The sequence below is a fragment of the Urocitellus parryii genome, unplaced genomic scaffold (assembly GCF_045843805.1).
Source record: "Urocitellus parryii isolate mUroPar1 unplaced genomic scaffold, mUroPar1.hap1 Scaffold_88, whole genome shotgun sequence".
Taxonomy (NCBI): Eukaryota; Metazoa; Chordata; class Mammalia; order Rodentia; family Sciuridae; genus Urocitellus; species Urocitellus parryii.
In genome coordinates, this window is record NW_027554213.1 from 164,670 (window position 1) to 183,584 (window position 18,915).

General features: G+C 48.8%; 2 protein-coding genes across 2 annotated transcripts; both read left to right on the forward strand.

Annotated features, from left to right (window-relative positions):
- The first annotated feature begins 2,145 nt into the window (after window positions 1–2,145).
- On the forward strand, window positions 2,146–3,089 carry LOC144253064 (melanocyte-stimulating hormone receptor-like). The gene is given in 2 exon segments (XM_077795000.1): window positions 2,146–2,902; window positions 2,905–3,089. Coding segments are annotated over 2 exon segments (942 nt in total).
- A 2,664-nt stretch (window positions 3,090–5,753) lies between these two features.
- Window positions 5,754–12,761, forward strand: LOC144253049 (tubulin beta-4 chain-like). Its single transcript, XM_077794997.1, has 4 exons — window positions 5,754–5,765; window positions 11,850–11,958; window positions 12,395–12,509; window positions 12,572–12,761. The coding sequence occupies exons 1-4, from the start codon at window positions 5,754–5,756 to the stop codon at window positions 12,759–12,761; spliced, it is 426 nt and encodes a 141-aa protein (XP_077651123.1).
- Window positions 12,762–18,915: the final 6,154 nt, after the last annotated feature.

An 18,915-nucleotide genomic window follows, 5' to 3' on the forward strand; every position in this document is an offset into this window, starting at 1 on the left:
TGGGTCTGGGTGCTGCTTCCTGGCTGTCCTCAGGCTGGGGAAGCCATCATTCTGATGTTTGTCATCTGTGGGTTCCATCTGTGTTGTACTTAGTGCTCCACAGTGAACACGAGGAGTTGGTGAGTTGCAGGGTAGGGATGTAAGGAGTGTCCAACCAGTGTTAGTGGGCGCTATCCTGTGCTTTCACACACCAGTGTACGGGCATGGTGTGGCCCGAGGTGTCTGGCAGTGGGATAGATGAAGGAGTGAGAGAATGGATTCTCACACGTACTGCAGAAACCAATGCTTTCAAAACACCTCAGGGTTGCTAGGTGCAGTGGTCACACCTATCATCTCAGTGAGTCCATGAGGCTGAGGCCAAGGCAGGAGGATCACAGCTTCAAGGCCAGCCAAGACCCTGCTTTAAAATAAAATTAAAAGGGCTGGGGGTATGGTCCAGTGGTAGAGGGCCTCTGGGTTCATTTCCTCTGCCAATAAGTAAACACACAATAAATTTTTTTAAAAAAGGTGTAGGGATATAGTTCAGTGTCAGAGCACTCCTGGATTCAATCCCTAGTACCACAAAATAGAGTCTAAATAATTTTTTTAATGGGCTGGGGATATGGCTTATTGGTAGAGGGCTTACCTAGCATGTGCGAGACCCTGGGTACAGTCTCCAGTAATGCAAGACACAAACACATCTTGCCCGAGAAAGTGCAGGGGCACTAGCAGATACCCAAATGGGAGCTGGACTGCCTTCCCCACCCAGGCAAGGGCTGTAAATGGTTCTCAAGGTGCCATCACTGGCTGTGGCCCACTAAGGCCAGAGACAAGAGTGCCCTGATGTGGACCCCAGCTCCAGGTCCTGTAGGCCCACAGCAGAAATGGGGGTGCCACCAGGGAGGGGTAGGCAGCTGCAGCTGGTGCCCCAGTGAGTGAGCAAGTCTGCATGGTGACAGGCTGCTGGTAGACCTCAGCCGGATGCATCTGGCTAGCTGCCAGGAAAACAGCCCCCCCACAGCCCCAGCAGTGCTACAGTTGGGGGCTGTGGCCGCTCTGGCATGGCAAGGTGCTCCTGTGGTGTATGTCTAGCGCTGAGCCTCTGCTGAGGCTGTGGCTCCTGCCTTGCCAACTGTTTCTTGAGATTTTAATCATTTTAGAAGTTCTCAGGATGGCAGGTGTGGCTCTGGTAGACCACTAGCCTTGGGCTCCACTCTCAGCAAAAATTCAAAAAGAAAGATGGGGCTGGGGTGGTGGCTCAGTGGTAGAGTGGCTGCATAGCATGTGTGAGACCCTGGGTTCCACCCTCAGCACCACATAAAAATAAATACATAAAATAAAAGTATAAAAAATTTAAAAATGCCCCAGAGGCGACGCGCCTCCTGCCTGGCAGGGTGGGCTGGCAGCTGCTCCCACCATGAAGCAGAGCCCAGTAGCACCGGGGAACACAGGGAAGCCGCGATGAGGCTGCAGGAGAATCAGAAGTTTCTCAGAAGGGGGCGCAGTGGCAGGTCCTCAGAGGCAGGACTGATGAAGCAGGGGCAGGAGCACGGGTTAGGTCAGCATGGCTTTGACCCCGCGCTGTGCCCAGGGGTCCTTGGGCTCTGGCGCCTGCTGGGTGCCGCTGACACCCCTGGCGGCCGGTCCCGGGGTGCTCACGCAGCTCAGTCGCACCTCCATCATGTGCCACCCTCTGGAGGAGGGGCTCCGTGGACAACTTTAAAGAAAGGCTCCATTCTTCCTGGGACCTCAGCCTACCCCTGGCCCAGGGAGGCAGGAGGCCAGGAAGAGTTATCAGAGGTAGGTGACCTAGAGGCTCCAGGAGCAGATGAGGTCCCCACCACAGCAGCCTCCAGAGAAGAGGTTGGCAGTGCAGTGGATGACCAGCTTCATTGGCACTGTGAACTGAGATTCCGATTCCCTGAGCAGAAGGTCCACACCACAGAACTCAGGGTCCCAGCCAGGAAGTCTCTGGACTCTACTGGGGCCATGCCGAGGCCAAACTTTGTCCAGCCAGGGAGAGGGTGAGTGCAAGTGTGAGAGCGGGATGGAACAGGACAGGTGTGAATGACGCCCGATGCACCATGAGCTGAGCTGGTGCCTGGAGCCTGACACAGCTGGAGTCTGGGACCCTCCATCCACCCCTCTTGCTCTGAAGACAGGACTATGCCTGTACAGAGGAGGCTCCTGGGCTTTCTCAACTCCACCCCTACGGCCACCCCTCAGCTCAGGCTGGCCACCAACCAGATGGGCCCCCAGTGCCTGCTGGTGTCCATTCCTGACGGGCTCTTCCTTGGCCTGGGGCTGGTGAGCTTGGTGGAGAACATGCTGGTGGTGGTGGCCATCGCCAAGAACCACAACCTGCACTCTCCCATGTACTGCTTCATCTGCTGCCTGGCCCTGTCTGACCTGCTGGTGAGCACCAGCAATGTGCTGGAGACTGCCATCTTCCTGCTGCTGGAGGTGGGTGCCCTGGCAACGCCAGCCGCTGTGGTGCAGCAGCTGGACAATGTCATGGACGTGCTCACCTGTGGCTCCATGGTGTCCAGCCTCTGCTTTCTGGGTGCCATTGCTGTGGACCCCTACATCTCCATCTTCTACGCACTACGTTATCACAGCATTGTGACACTGCCCCGAGCACGAGGGGCCATCGTGGCAATCTGGGAGGCCAGCATCCTCTCCAGCATCCTCTTCATCACCTACTACAACCACGCAGCTGTCCTGCTTTGTCTCGTCACCTTCTTTCTGGCTATGCTGGCACTCATGGCAGCTCTCTACATCCACATGCTTGCCCGGGAGTGCCAGCATGCCCAGGGCATTGCCCAGCTCCACAAGATGCAGCAACCAGTGCACCAGGGCTTCTGCCTGAAGGGCGCTGTGACCCTCACTACCCTCCTGGGTGTTTTCTTCCTGTGCTGGGGTCCTTTTTCCTGCACCTCACCCTCATCATTCTCTGCCCCCAGCACCCTGCCTACAGCTGTGTCCTCAAGAACTTCAACCTGTTCCTGGCCCTCATTATATGCAACTCCATTGTGGACCCTCTCATCTATGCCTTCCGCAGCTGGGAGCTCCACCTGACACTCAAGGAGGTGCTGCTGTGCTTCTGGTGAGCAGGGAGAGTGGCTGCTGGAATCAAGGCCAGGATGCTGGGCAGAGTAAGACAAAGGTATCCAGTGGCCCGAGACTGTGTGGCCTTGGTTAGGCCCTACCCTTCTTGGTCCCATTTGCCAAAGGACAGACTAGATGATCTCTAAAGGTGTGGAAGCACAGATCCGGGGACAGAGAGAGGGGTAAGTGTGACCTCCAGAAACCAACCCTCAAAAGAAGTTGTGGGAAATGGAGGAAGTTAGGGAGGGGAGGGGCTTGGTTACTGGGCAGCAGGGGCAGATCCTAGGATCCTAAAGAGACATTCTCTCTTAAGGAGTTCTGCTTCTGCCTGTGACTAGGCCATGCCCACCATCACTTGGTTTTTACTGCCAGCTCTTGGGGCTTGTGCCCTCAGCAGCTGGGACAGGAAGATCAATAGGAGCCATGGAAAAGGGACCCTGCTCCTGTTCAGGGCCTCAGGAGAAAGGACCTTGTGTCCAGAAAGATCCAGCCACAGCTGTGTGGCAGGCTGCTTTCAGAAGTGAGCTAGGGGACTGGATTTGCAGAATGGGCCTATTTCACAGGGGTGTCCACCAGAGTGGGGCTGAGAATCCATTCCAGTTTGCAGGCTCAGTGGAAACCTGAGAGTTGGGAATCCAGCACCACACTCACCCCAGGCATGGGGATCCAGCAAAGGCACGCTCTGGCTGTAGAAGAGGCTGCCCGTCTGAATCAGTGGCCAGTGCCTGGGAGTGCAGGGCCAGGAAACAGTTGGTAATAATGCTGTGCCCAGGTGCAGCCTCACCACCATCTCCTCTGAGAATGGGGTGAGGTTGTCTGGGGACTCAGGATGTCCAAAACCGAGTCCAAGGCAGTGGGCATCTTGGGGTGAACTATTCTGCTTGGTTTTAGAGAGTTGTGGACCCTTGTGTCCCTCTTCTGAAGCAACCTGGGCTTCTCACTAAGCCCACCTTATTTTCCTGCACAGACACTGGACATCAGCAGACCTCCTCCTTGGGGTAGGCTTGGTGGGAGCTATCATGTCCTGTTAACCTTCTCCCAGACAGGTCTAGTAAGCAGCCCCCACCTTGCTGTCAGCTGCAGCCCAGACTGCTGGTTCCAGGCAAGGCCAGTCTCTGCTGGGAGACAGAACAGTGAGTCAGCCTTCAGCCTGGCACCAGAGCCCTCTGGGGACAGAGGGGGAGCTGGCTTGGTCTGATGCCATCTGGCAGAGAGGGACTCCAGGCCTATGGATGGTTCCAAGCTTCTTCCCTTGCACAGACAAGGAGGCACAGCCAAATACTCACCAGAACTCCTTGAATGGGGACAGCTGGAAACCAACCACGGAAAGCCACATCACGGACAAACTGTGGGGGAGGGGCATCTCTTGAGAACAAAAGACCCATTTCTATGCTTGCCAAACCAGGGAGCTTCTCCCGAGAGAGGAGAGAGACGCAACTACAACACACAGCACTCCTGCACAGAATGGAGGGCACAGGCGCCTGCAGCTTGTTCTCAGCTGCTGGCTTTGAAGTGAATGATGCTTGAGGGTCTACACACTGTGGTGCTGCCTGAGACGCTTCTTAAGGGATTTCTGTCATCAAAATTCCATGAGGACCTCATTATAAGGTGTCATTGGAATATCTAACCCTAGATGAATATTAAACAATGCAGTATGTATGAATAGAATGATGCAGGGCAGATACATCCTCTCCTTCCTCTTCTGACAGTCTCCTTAAGTAGGTGGTTCCAGATGGCTCCAGGTCCCCTCCTTACCCTCACTTATACCAAGAGTTCAAGGATACAGGTGACATCAGGAAATGAGTCAGAAACTGCTGTCCTCTGTCTTTTGCCCTGGTAGGTCCAGTGCCTGGCTTATTTACTTTTAGGACAATTCCTGAGGCGGATATTCATGGAGCAAGGGCTGCCTGCCAGGCGCTGGGAATGACCAGGAGTGCAACGCCTCCTCATGGCAACCCTCGGGGAGGAAGGGCAGGTGGCACCTTCCATTGCCAGGTCAGGGACTCTCTGAGCTGCATACATAACCTGCTGCCCTTCTGTTCCCATAGTCTCCTAACTCGGATGTTTCTGGGTCCTGTCTGAAGCTCGCTTTCTTGCAGGTGGCCTGCTTAGTGGGTTCCTGCCTCGCCCACCCCTACGAACCTGGCAGAGACCAGAATACCTTGTCTGCCACAAGATAGGGATCCAGGAAGATGGGGGTTTGTTCCTAAGCAGATGAGAAGAAAGACCCTACTCACAAAGCCTCAGGGTGGGGCTGCAGCAGTGGTGGAACCCAACAGGGCAGCTGCCTCAGGGAGGGATGTCCAAGGGCCCAGGGGAGCTCTATTGTCCTCCCTGGAGTCCCCACTCGCCCAACCGGACCCTCTGGGAGGCAGTCCCTCCATTCGGAGGCGCCAGGCCCGGCCTAGTCCCGGCGGCGGGAGTAGGCGCCGCATTGCGCGGGCGGAGCCGGGATGTGCGGTGCTGATGCTGCAGAGCCGGTGCCGCATTGTGCGGCGGCGCCCTGGGATTGGCTGCGCCCGCTGATGTCAGGCCTGCGGGGGCGGGGCCCGCTCTATAAGAGCTGGTGGCGGTGGGCCGCCGACACTCTGCAGCCCGCCCGCCCGACTGTCCGTTTGCGCTCGCCACCGCCCGGCCAGACGCAGCCAGCATGAGGGAGCAACCAGATGGGGGCCAAGGTGAGGCCACGCGTCCGCCAGGCGTGGTGCACCGCGGGCTGCACCCCGCGCCGCTCCCAGTCCGGGACAATGGGATGAGCGCGGTACCCCGCAGGGCGGCAGGGGCGTCGAAATACTCGTCCTGTGATTCCCACCCGCGCCTTTCCTCTGCCCCTGCCCAGGTGACCTCGGACTGTTGGCGGGCAGCCCACGTCAGCTGCTAAACCTCAGCTCCATCTATACCTTCTCCCTCCCCAGCGCGGCCTCAGCAGGTCTACTGTGGGACTGTCTGGGCGTGGCCCTCTTTGGGGCCGCACCTTAGCCTTGAGTGAGATGGATAGGGTGAGCAGCTTTGGGTGGGGCTCTCCCCCAAAGCTATGATGATTCCCTCTGCCCAAACCTCCACTGAAAGAACGGGATGTCCTCCAAGGGACAGAGCCGCCCTCCTGTACCCAGCCCTGTTCTGAAAACCCTAGCTTCCTAGCCCCACCCTATTCCTTTGTTGGAAGAATTGGGCCTGGACTAGGGTGACCTTGGTCCAGAACTGGACTCTTCCCTCAACCCTGCTCTTTGTGGACAAAGGCGGGATACCTCCCTGGACCTGGCCCACCCAGGGTCTATACTCCTGTAGCTTGGACACTGGAACAAAGGGTAGCTGCAGGTGAGGGGGCTGCAGCCTCCCTCTGCATTTCTCCTTGTTAGTTCATCTCACAGATGTCAAGGCTGAGGCAGGGAAAGGTTTGGTGTGTGCCTCTGCAGGGAACTTCAGGTGTCCTCATCCCCACCCGGCCTGTGAGATAGCCATTCCTGTCCCCAAGTCCTGGAAGGCTGTCCCCTGCCCAAGGTCACACAGCAGGTTTAAGGCAGCTGGCTGACCCCTTAGCTCTGTCCCTTGCAGAGCTGGGGCTTGGGCTTGGTGGGTGGAAGGGTCTACCCTTAGAACAACAGTGTGGAGGGAGGTGGCTTTGTCAGGACCTAAGCCAGGGACCCAGCTCAAGGTCGCTGTGGAGCTAGTTCCCAAGAGGGCCTTGGGGGAGATAGTTCCTGGAGGGGAAGGGGTCGGACAAGAACTTCCCCTGGAGGCTGTTGCCATGGTAACCAGGCAGGAACAGAAAGCTAATTACCATGGGCTGGGACAGCCATGTGGCTGACATGTAAATTGCAAGTTTGGCTCTAGGGTGGAGATGCCTCTGAAGGGGGTGGGGCAGTACGGGGAGATCCTCTAATCACCAGAAGAGACATCTGTGTCCCTCTAGGAGGGATACTGGGGGAGGCGAGGCTTGAGGGCTAGGGTTCTCAGATCTAATCAGGACTCCTCCTCGTGCAGTCAGTGACAGCTGCCCTGACTTGATGGGAGGAGCTGAGCACTCCTTACTGTGGTCACAGGGACCTGGTGACCCTGCTGCTATTGCTAGGCCTGGCCCAGCACTTCTATCCCACAGGCACACATTAGACAAAAGCTCAGTCAAGTCTACACCCACTTCCTTATGCAGCCTACAGAGTGCTGGACAGTGTCTTCAGACACTGGACTATGGAATATTAGGTTTGCTTCCTATTTTTATTCCTTTTGAGATGTTTTTACTAATTTATGTTTGTCTAAAAACAATTTCCCCTTCTGGGCATGGTGGTGCATGCCTGTGATCCCAGCAGCAGCTGAGAAGACTGAGGCAGGAGGATCACAAGTTCAAAGCCAGCCTCAGCAATTTAGTGAGGTCCTAAGCAATTTAGCAAGATCCTGTCTCAGAATTTAAAAAATTTAAAAAGAGCTGGGGTTGTGGCTCAGTGATTAAGCGCCCCTGGGTTCAATCCCTGGTACCAAAACAAAAACAATGAGAAAAAATATTTCTGGCTGGGTGTGGTAGCGCAGCCTCTAACCTCAACTATTCCATAATTCCCAGTTGCGGCAGAAGGATCCCACCTTTGAGACCAGTTTGAGCAATTAAGTGAGACTCTGTCTCAATAAAATAAAAAGGGCTGGGGATGTAGGTCAGAGGTAGAGCACTTGCCTGGTGTATGGAAGGCCCTGGGTTCAATCCTCAGTAGTTAAAAGGGGGTGGGGGTAAGCAAACAGAGGCAAATTTTCAGAGGAGGGGGTATACTACTTTGTTTTTCCTTTCTCCCCTTTGTGGTGATCAGTGATTGGTGTGAAGCAACTTAGCACTTCTCTCCTGCAGCCCCCCAACCCTGCTCTCAGGGGTCCTAAGCTGGAGGTCCCTGGGCAGGGCCCTGTGTGAAGGATTCATCTGCTCAGCATCTACCCCAGACCACAGGAAATTTCTTGTCTATTGTTGCTGGTCCCTGGTACAGCGGGAGATAGCTCCCTGCCATGGGCCGCGGTGGGGATCAGGAGCTTTGCCCACTAGCTGCAGGTGGGCCAGGGGCTGCTTTCCTCCTCCCGGGTCCCTGGGTGGGCCACGCTCAACACAAAGGGCCGCGGACTCCAGGAGGTGCCTGGCTGGGGTGGGTGAGCGGAGGAGGGAAGGGTCAGTGGCAGCAGAGCCTTAGTAATTTGTGGGAATCAGCACCGTAGTTGTGGCTTTGTTTCTGTCATCTTGAAGGCTGTGGCGAGATGGGCATCACCCGCCCCGGAGGATGAGAACACCACAGCTCCGGGAAGCTGAGTCACTTGTCTGGGATCACGCCATGGGCTGGGCCAGGCAGGGATTTTAAATCCAGGTCTTGCAGAAGTGGCGTGGTCACGGCATAGTGTGCGGGGACTCACCCTACCCCCGCCCCCCACCCCGCAACCACCAGCAGACGAGACAGGGCTCCCCCTGGTTCCCTAGGCTGGGTCCAGGCCCCAACCCCACTCTCCTCCCGTCTATGGCCGGGCAGCCCTGGACCCAGCCTGGAGTCCTCTTTGTCTGCGCCCCACAGAACGCCTGAGGCCTGGGCGACGCCCCTCCATCCGCTACTGGGCGGGGCATCAGGGCGGGGCCTGCCCTGTAAGCCAATGGGAGGGGGCTTTCCCCCTTGCCCTCTGGGCTCCCTTTCCCTGGTTCGGCCTGCAGCTTACAACCTGGGGTCGCAAAGCGAGGCTGGGCCCAGAACCCAGGATCCATGCTGCATCTGGCAGTTTCTTTTCTGTGATGATGCTACTTAATTTTCAAAGTTATATTGCTCTGATTATTAAACATGTTACATAATGTACTTTACCCATAAAACTTTATTTTAGATTTTTAATCTGAGTGGTAAACTCAGGGGAGCTGTACCACTGAGCTGCATCCCAGCAGTTTTTTCTTTGATTTTTTTACTTTGAGTCATGTCAATTTTATGAATTGCGAGTCTGACCTCAGAGTTGCTCTCATCCTGCCTCAGCATCCCAAGTCCCTAGGATTACAGGTATATGCCACTGTGCCCAGCAATTTTTTATTAACAACAACAAAAAAATGCAATGGTTAATATATTCTTCCTGTGATAAGTTGAAACCCTGCAGAGTCCGGTGGCTTAGATCTGTAGTCCCAGCTGCTGGTAAAGGCTGGGGAATAAAGAAGATCACTTTAACCCAGGAGTTCAAGGCCAGCCTGGGCAACATGTTGAGGCTCTGCCAAAAAGAAAAAAGCACTGCAGATGAGGAAACATTTTTCCCTTCTTGGTCCTACTCTCCAAGCCCAGACACAATTTTCTGTTCTTCCATTCCATTTTATTTAAGTTACCTGCACATATGGTTTTAAATAGCACTGAAGACCTTGTGACCAATGAAGCCCACATCCATGGAAGGCTTTCTTGTCAAGGCTGAGCCAGTCGCTTGTGGGTATCGTTGTCTGTCTAGGTTGAGGCTTCTCACTGGACATGTGGCTACCACTGACTGAGTTGCGTGCACTGTCACACACACACACACACACACACACTGTTGAGCTCCTCTCACAGTGGCCCTGTAGCCAGAGGCTGGGGCCCTCCAGACTAATGGATCAAGGGCCCTGGCTCTGGACTGTCAGCAACCAAACATTTCTTTAAGACAGCCTCCAGGGTCAGAGAAGAACACCTCTAAATGCCTCCAACCCATCTGTGTTTTTATTTTTATAATTAAAAATCAACACACACTTATTGCTAAGAGAACAATAAAACTTAGTAAAGGCAAAAGTACACAAGAGAGAAAGAAATCCAGTCTCCTCCTTGCTGAGAAGTGACCCCTGAAAACAGTCTCTTGGGATAAGCTTCCAGGAAACATTTTTCCTGATTTTTATTAGTAAATGCTTTCTTCATACTCTTTGGACTTTTTAAAATTTTATTTTTAACGAATCTTACTTTAAAAGCCAATGTGTTCACGTGACAATTCCAACAGTACCAAAGAAGAATAGTCTGTGAAAAGCAGTCTCTCTCCCAGCCCAGGACCCCAGGCACCACTCTCTGTGTCTCTCTCAGAGACATCCAAATATAGATAAGCACATGCAAACTGTTCTCTTCCACCAGCACATGACTCCTATGTAGAGGCCCTTTGTTCCCAAGGCTTCACACCAGTAACTCATCTGGAAGTCACTGCAGCCCCCAGGAGCAGAGCGGAGGCGATGGGAGGGGCCTCACAATCCTACATTCTTGGAGTCTTACACATGTGACTTAGGAGGCAGATGCTGTGCCCCAAGGAAGTGTCTTCTTCTGATGCTCCCTCATCCAGGGTGTGTGCCAGCATGTGGGCTAACAGTTCTGCATGGTACTAACCATCTGCCATGAACTGTTAATTTTCTTTGCATAGATTAGCTCACTGTATTCCTATAGATTTGTTATCAAGCTCACTGTACAGACTGCACCAGGGCACAGAGAATCCTGGTGACCTGCCTGAGGTCACACAGCTGGGAAGAAGTGGGGCCAAGCTGTGAGTCCTCAATCACGGTGCTACTGCACATGCCCTGTGCTACCTACCCTGCTCCGCTGCAGGTGTGGGACCAGAGTTTGAGAAGCATTGTGTGTTCCTGCCCAAGGTGGGTGCAGCAGGTGGTAGGGCATGAGCCTTAGCATTGTCAGGTTCCATGTGGATGGCAAGGTGAGGGTGGCCTGAGGGAAGTTATTCCCACATGGGACCCCAGTAGCCCAGCTGCAGACTCAGTTGGGAGTGCTTGCTCACACTGGCTCCCAGGGTCCCTGTGGGTCTGCTTGGCTAAGACAGTGTTTTGGTCAGTTTTTGCTGCTGTGAGTAAAAAACCTGAAAAGAACAATTAGAAGAGGAAAAGTTTATTTGAGGCTCACCGTTTCAGAGGTCTCAGTGCATAGAAGGCTGGCTCCATTCCTCAGGGCTCAAGTGAGGTTGAACATTATGGTGGAAGAGTATGGCAGAGGGAAACAGCTCACATGATGATCAGAAACCAGAGAGAGATTCCACAGCCAGATGCAAAATATATATCCCAAAGGCATGCCCCCAGGGACCCAACCTCCTCCAGCTAACCCTAGGGGCCTTTGGTTAATCCTATCAGGGGATCAAGTCTCTAATTGGGTTAAGGCTATAACCCAGTTATTTTTCCTTTTTTTTTTTAAAAAAAAAAAGAGAGACTGAGAGAGGAGAGAGAGAGAGAGAGAGAGAGAGAGAGAGAGAGAGAGAGAATTTTTAATATTTATTTTTTAGTTCTCGGCAGACACAACATCTTTGTTGGTATGTGGTGCTGAGGATCGAACCCGGGCCGCACAAATGCCAGGCGAGTGTGCTACCGCTTGAGCCACATCCCCAGCCAGTTATTTTTCCTTTAAGCCTTCTTGCATTGTCTCACATGTGAGCTTTTAGGGGACACCTCACAATCAAACCATGACAGGCAGGGCTGAGCCCCAGCACTGAACACTGCTTACTCTGATGCCAAGGGCCACACGTAGTGGCTAAAGGATGTGACAGATCTGGGCCTGCTTTCCCTTGTCTAGAAAGAAGGAATAATATAGCCCAGGAAGTGTTATCTCCTTGCCCATGAGTGCAAAGCTGGGTCTGGGAACCTGGTTTATGTGGGCTGAGCCCTGGTCTACCCCTGGGCCCCCTGGGCAGCCTGGTCATGCAGGCAGTGGGTTGTCTGACAGGTGAGAGCACAAGGTTTTCCTACTCATAGGCTGTGAGTTATAAGGCCCCAGGAGGATGGGTCCTAGCCTTGGATGTGGCTGCTCGCTGACTCTTCTGTGCCTCCCTTGCAGTTCTGGGAAGTCATCAGTGATGAGCATGGCATCGACCCCAGTGGCAACTATGTGGGGGACTCGGACCTGCAACTGGAACGCATCAGCATCTACTATAATGAGGCCTCCTGTTAGCACCTGCCTTTGGGAACCGGGTGCCTGGGTGAGCAGAGTCCTAACACCTCTGTCACCACTGGTTAGCCCAGAGGCTAGCAGGTGTCCTGGAGATGGGGAATTCATACTCACAGAATGAAAATGACAAGTCAGTTGACAGCCAGCACAAAGTGAGGTGCAGACCTCTGATGGCAAAGAGGGCAGGTGTACAGTCCAGAGGAGCGGGCTGGGGGAGGGCCCAGAGCCCACTCACTGGAGGGCTTGGTTGGGGGCTGTTTGGTAACCAGTGCAGAGTGATTTCCATAGCAAACTGGTGAAATATCAGCCTGCCCACAGGGATGCACAACTTGACTGCCATCTAAGGTATCAACCATTTTATACATGGCAGGATTTAGAAGGAAGTGAGGAGCCCTTGAGACCCACATTACTGAGCAGCCCCCCTCTCCCCTCAGCTCACAAGTATGTGCCTCGGGCCATTCTGGTGGATCTAGAGCCTGGAACCATGGACAGTGTCCAGTCTGGGGCCTTTGGGCACCTCTTCAAGCCTGATAACTTCATCTTTGGTAAGTTTCTCCTGCTACATATGCACTTAGGGCCCAGCAGCCTGGGCAGGTGAACCCACATTGCAGAGGGGGTGAGTCAGAAACCAGCAACAGCACGGCCATCCAGGAGCTGTTCAAGTGCATCTCGGAGCAGTTCACAGCCATGTTCCGGCGCAAGGCCTTCCTGCACTGGTACACGGGCGAGGGCATGGACGAGATGGAGTTCACCGAGGCAGAGAGCAACATGAACCACCTGGTATCCGAGTACCAGCAGTAACAGGACGCCACGGCCGAGGAGGAGGGCGAGATGTTTGCACCCTGGTCTCCAGAACCTGCTGCAGTACAGCTCTCTCATTGTGAACACTCAGCCTCAGGAGCTACTCAGAGCAGCAAAGACTGGACTCAGCACACACTGGGGCTTGGACTTGAGGTGGGCATAGTAAACATCTAAAGAGGTGGACTCAGCCCTGGCACTGGGTAAAGGGTTGGTCTGTGCCAATTCTAATCTGAGAGCTAGAATACCCACCCAGCAGCCAACCTGGAATCAACCATGGAGTTAACTCTTCAGACACACAGGTATCTTCTCTAACCTGAATTCCAGAGGATGGCCTGGATAGCCCTGGGGCTCAGGCAGAGCTTGATTCTAGATATAGCTCCTACACAGAGTTCCCCTAGTTCCTTGGTTAGAGGATCCTGGGAGAAGGTCCCCTAAGGCCCCAGTGCTGTATGTCTGCCAGCTGCAGGGCCAGCTTGGAGGGTAACAGGCAGGAGATGCCACCCTGTGCATCATGGCCTGAGGACTGCAGAGTCATAGGGTAGGAGTTGGAGACAGGACCTCTGCCAACTGTGCATAGCAGGTGAAATGTGGGGTCCAAGGAACTTGCTCTAACTCAAGTCCCATGATGTTTGAAGCACTTTTTATGATCAATAATGGAATCCTGTATGGGGTAGATGGATGAAAAACATGTGCCATGTGTAGAGCAGAAAATATTTTAGAGGCAAGAAAAATAGCTTCCTTTCCCTTCTGACACTGGGCATGGCCCTGGAGCACATGAGCCTAGCTGAAATGAGTCAGGCAGAGGGAGACATCACCACACCATCACTCAGGTGGGGAATCTACTGCATCAGGTCCTGGAAAGAGAGAGGACAGTGGCCCCTGGAGAAGGGAAGGTGCAGAGAGGGCTGGGGTGAGGGTGGGTGATGAGGGCCACATGCAAAGAAGGCCTTGTCCTGTGGATCTGCAGCTCACAGGGCACCTGTGGCCCACAGCCAGGCTGTGCTTCACAGTGACTGGGGCAGAGCATCTGGTGGGCTCCCCACACCAAGGATGGACAGCTGGGTGTGCACAGCCTGAGACCCATCATGGCGCCTGGCACCCCATGTCAGGGTGCTATCCTCTGCCTCACTAGAGCTAGGTTTCAGAGTAATTATGAAAATACAGCTAGAATCACAAGCTGTTTGTCTAATGGACAGAGATGCTCATATTCTTAGTAATGTTGGTGATTAAAACCATCACATGAGAAAGACAACATAGAAAACATGAAACCTTATTGAAGTCCTTCAAAACATATTTCAATGTAAAATCCCTAAATCTAATTTATATAACCAAGTGCAAATTTCATAACCAGAAAACCAGGCTTCAGCCATGAAATACAGAGACTCTGCAAGTCATAGGTGTCATGTTTAGAGCAAGGTATCCCAGTGCCCTCCAAGGCTCAGGAAGAGCTGAGTGAGGCCCTCAGAACAAGTCCTGAGCTTTCAAGGAGGCTAAGGAGACAGAAACTAAAACACAGGGAAAATAAACCTTTGGGGAAATGCCCTCTGAATGCCTAAAAAATATTATTTTTGTTCAGTAATGTGAAAATAATTGTAAAATGCATGATTATTACTTAGGTATGTGTAAGGCCATCAGAGATATACAATCATTGAAAATGATTGTATTTATAATTTGCATAAAGATAAATTAATAATAATTTGAGAAACTATTGCCATGTATACAAATTTCACATACACCAAATGCACAGAAAGCAATTTTTCCTCATAAAAAATTTGTTTATACATCTATGAATATGTCAAAAGCCACATGATTTTGTAAAATTATAATGCTTAAATAAAATGTTAAAAGACTTAAAACTTGGAAGTATTACTGATAGAAACAAAATATCATTAGTTGTTATAAAACATAATACTTTAACTTTACAAATTACTATTTTTGCACAGCCTGGGATCCATCATGGTGCCTGGCACCCCATGTCAGGGTACTGGCCTCTGCCTCACTAGGACTAGGTTTCACTGTAAGTACGAAAATACAGCTGGAATCACCACCAGTATCTGATGGAGAGAGATGCTGACATTCTTAGTGATGTTGAAAATCAAATAACATCACATGAGAAATACAATAACATGTTTACCTACTTTATATACAGAGATAAGAAAAATTGTGGTATATATGTGTAATAAGAATTGTAATGCAAAAAAACAAAGTACATGTATAAAAACATAAATTGGTGTGACATACTTTATATACAAATATATGAAAAATTGTGCTCTATATGTGTAATAAGAATAGTAATGCATTTCACTGTCATGTATTTTAAAAAACTAAAATCAATTAAAAAGACAACTACTTATAACACATCATATCTTATTCAAGTCCCTCAAAATATATTCCACTGTGAAATCCCTAAATCTAATTTACATGACCAGTGCAATTTTAATTACCAGGAAACCAGGCTTTAGCTATCAAATACAGACTTTTCATTTTAGGGAGTCATATTTATGTAACATGATCCCAGCATCTACCAGGGCTCAGGAAAAAGCTAAATAAATCCCCAGAGCAAGTCCTTAGGTTTTACTGTGACAAAGCAGACAGAAACTAAACCACTGTGGAAAGTAAACCTGAGAGAAAATGCCATTTGAATGCTGATAAAACATCTATATTGTTCACTTAAACACACACATAAAAATGTACAATGTACTATTATTACATACATATTTTTAAGGACATCAGAGACATACAGGAAAGGAAATCATTGCATTCTTAAATTTTATTTTAAAAGGAAAAAAAGTGTCTAGGTAAAAACAAAAGTCTTATGTGGTAAAATTGTAATACATCTAAGTAAGCAATAAGAGGATCTAATTAAGTAATAAATAAATGTAAATAAAGGGTAAATTTTTAAAAGTTTGTATGCAACTAAATTGGTTATATATAAATAATGCAAGCAGATAAAACTATTCAGGGTTTTCCCCTAAAGTCAAATATTAACATACTATATATAAACCAAAGTTTAATCTCTATGTTAAAATGACAAGGATTTCCTAAAATGTTAATTTATTCCTAATATTGTGTCTGTTAAGTTTTATTCTCTAGAGCAACTAGTCTTAAGGAAACTACAGTTTATACAACTCTGGTTAAACAATAACTCTTATTATAGAGTATTGTACTATATTATAAAGTGTAGATTTTTCTTTAAAAATATAAAAACATCAATGTAATTGTGATATTCTTCATTACATATTAAATGTGTTCATATTTTTCAGATATACAAGTCTTTAAAGTAAAAAGGTTTAAAAGAGCATTTCATAAAGCTTCTACTTTCCATACTAAACTTGTCTGTAATGGTAATTTGAGATTTATAAAGATAAGCAAATTTCATTGGGAATTTAATTATACACTGAGATAAAAATTTAAATGTATTTTTAAAAGATAACAAGAATCTGATCTGTCTAAAGTTTAATGTTATAAAACATTATGCCCCTTCTTCCCACAAAGCAAAATTTAAAAGTTCTCTTGGCCTTTCCTTGTTTCATTTTTTAGATGTGATGTCATATTGTGTTAGTAATATTCATATAGACTCAAGAAACAATATATAAACTTTATAAAATGATATCAAATAAAGAGATAAAAATCAGCTTCAGAACTAAAACACTTTACCTAAGATTTGTGAAGAGTCTCACCTGAGTGAAGTCTCTGCTTTCCATCTTACCACATGATAAAATGGCTCCAAATAGGCCAGACTTTAGCTCTTTTAATGTTATATTTGAAAGGCTGATTTTATTGTAAAGATTATTATAATCTCAAACTGGGGATATAATGTATAACTCAGCCAAGGTTCAAAATTATGTACAAACTAAATATGTTTTTATTCTTATTAATTTAACTTTTTATTTTTCTTATAAACTCTATAACTGTTGCCTGCTTTTAGAGGCACTGCTTCACATACACACAACCTAAGTTTATTGGAGACATTAAATCATCTTGTATAGACAGATAGTAATTAAAAGGGATAAAAATAATTGTGGAATTATAAACATTAAAGTTAAAACCAAGTACTCTTACTGTAAGACTAATAAGAGTGACTTGCTAGATATTTAAGGACAAGGCTTAAAGTTAAATCAAAGGGTTCAAAAACCCGATATTTGGCTCTTACTTCTAATATCACCCACATCCTACACAGGCGATGAAGTCAGGGTCACTCCACGTGAATTGGGTTGGCAACTAAAAGACCACACAAACACAGAAATGCATTTTGAGCAGGCCAGGGATGACTCTGAGACCTCAATTCCCATGCAGCAAGGCAAGTGGAGAAAGGGAGGCCAGAGGCAAGAGAGCGAGCACACCCTGAACCCTTGTCTTTATTTAGGGGAAAGACATTTAATAGAAAAGTCCAGCCACATAAGGAAAGGCATTATGTTAGATAAAAAATGGGAGTATAACCCGGTTCCATTGGGTGACACTCAATTTCAGAGCTGCACTTTCTAGCCCAGCAAAGGTGAGGTCCACCTGCCTCATACTGTATGCTAGGCCAGTTTCACACCCTCATTACTCAAGGATAAGAGGACATGCTCAGCTCCTCCTCAGGACAGCCACTGACATATCTCCCTTTTTGCTTTGGAAGACTAAATAAATGATGAGCTGTTATCTTAAGTTTCTGGATTCTTGTTCGAAGGCACAACATCCTATTGTCACAATATAAAAGAGAATTAATAGCAAAGATAACAGTTCAATAATATACCATGCAGAACTTTTCAATAGGTTTCCAGGATTAATGCCATTTAATTCTTGAAATATTTGATCAGCTAAAGATGTAGGGTAAAAAGATCAATTTTATTTATTTATATTTTTATATATCTTGAAATAAGATGATGTAACTCCAAAAGATCCAGGCTATTTTTATTGTCCTGTTAAATACCTAATAGATGGTCTTTAATCTTTTCCTAGTTCCACTGGAGAACATATTCATACCAAGCATGACATTTGAGCCTTTCCTTGAACTTTAAAGTGGAGAGCTCATTGCCAATATTTATGACACTAACTTCTAAAGCATTTAGCTTAGTTTCAATGTTTTTCTCAATATTTATCTGATTATAGAGGGCCCTGATGTCACATTTCTCATGACTGAAACACTCCGGGTCACTCCAGGTGAACTGGGCTACAGGGAAATATTCACACAAGAGACAGTGATACCTTTTTTGAGGGGTCCTGTGATGGCTTCTCTGACCTTAGAAGTCCATGGAGAGAGAGAAAGAGAGAACATGCTTAATCCATTTGTTGAGAAGAAGCCATTCAAATGAGGCAAGAGGTCAGGTTTCAAGGTGTTGAATCTAGCTTTGTGATGTCAGCTGTCAGCTGGTTGACTGACATCTAGGAAGGCCACACCCAAAGACAGAGCAAGAGAAGGGGACACACAAAGGGAGTTTCCATGGAACATTCTATCCCAAACAGGGCAAAAGAGTAGGATTATACAAGAGTAGGTGAGTGTAACTCAACCCCATGTGTGACACACCTACACCTGAAGACATGACTTCTGCTTCCTGAACTGGGACAATGCCCAAGTCACAATGAAATGTAGTGATTGATCAGAGCCTCTTGCTTCAGGACTGGAAGATGGGGGTCATTCAGACCAGCTCCCCACACTCTGAAAGTGTTTTGAGCCAAATTATTAAGAAAATGTGCATGCTCAGTGTTCTGAGATATGGCCACTGAGGCTGTGACCAGAGAAGCAATGAATGAAACCAAAGCAGCCACCTAAATTATTATGAGACCAAGAGCTTGCTTAGGTCTGGTAAACTGGGCAGGCATTTGTAACATTGTAGCACCAGCATCAGCATACCATGGTTCTGAGATGTTAGCTGGAAATAGAACAAAAGAGGGCTGGTGAATTTCCAGTGTTTCTTTCCCTCTATTATATCTGGTGACACAATTAACAAAATTGCACTTTTTTACAAGCTACAAGATATTTATCAGTTTTTCTCTTAACTCTCACATTTCCAGTATTTAAAACTTAAAGAGATTGAACATAGGTCTGCTTGTACACCTTGTATACAGTAAAATACAAAAATTCTGAGGCAGCAATCAAACACCAAACATCTTTCTGGATGCCACCCTTGCTGGAGGTCAAGATATTATTTAAAAAGCCTCTAGGGATTAT

Bases quoted from the DNA above. Each gene is read 5' to 3' on its own strand.
- LOC144253049 (XM_077794997.1), top strand. The intron at 11,959-12,394 runs GTTAGCACCTGC...CTCTCCCCTCAG, and splicing joins CTACTATAATGAGGCCTCCT to CTCACAAGTATGTGCCTCGG. The intron at 12,510-12,571 runs GTTTCTCCTGCT...CCCACATTGCAG, and splicing joins GATAACTTCATCTTTGGTAA to AGGGGGTGAGTCAGAAACCA.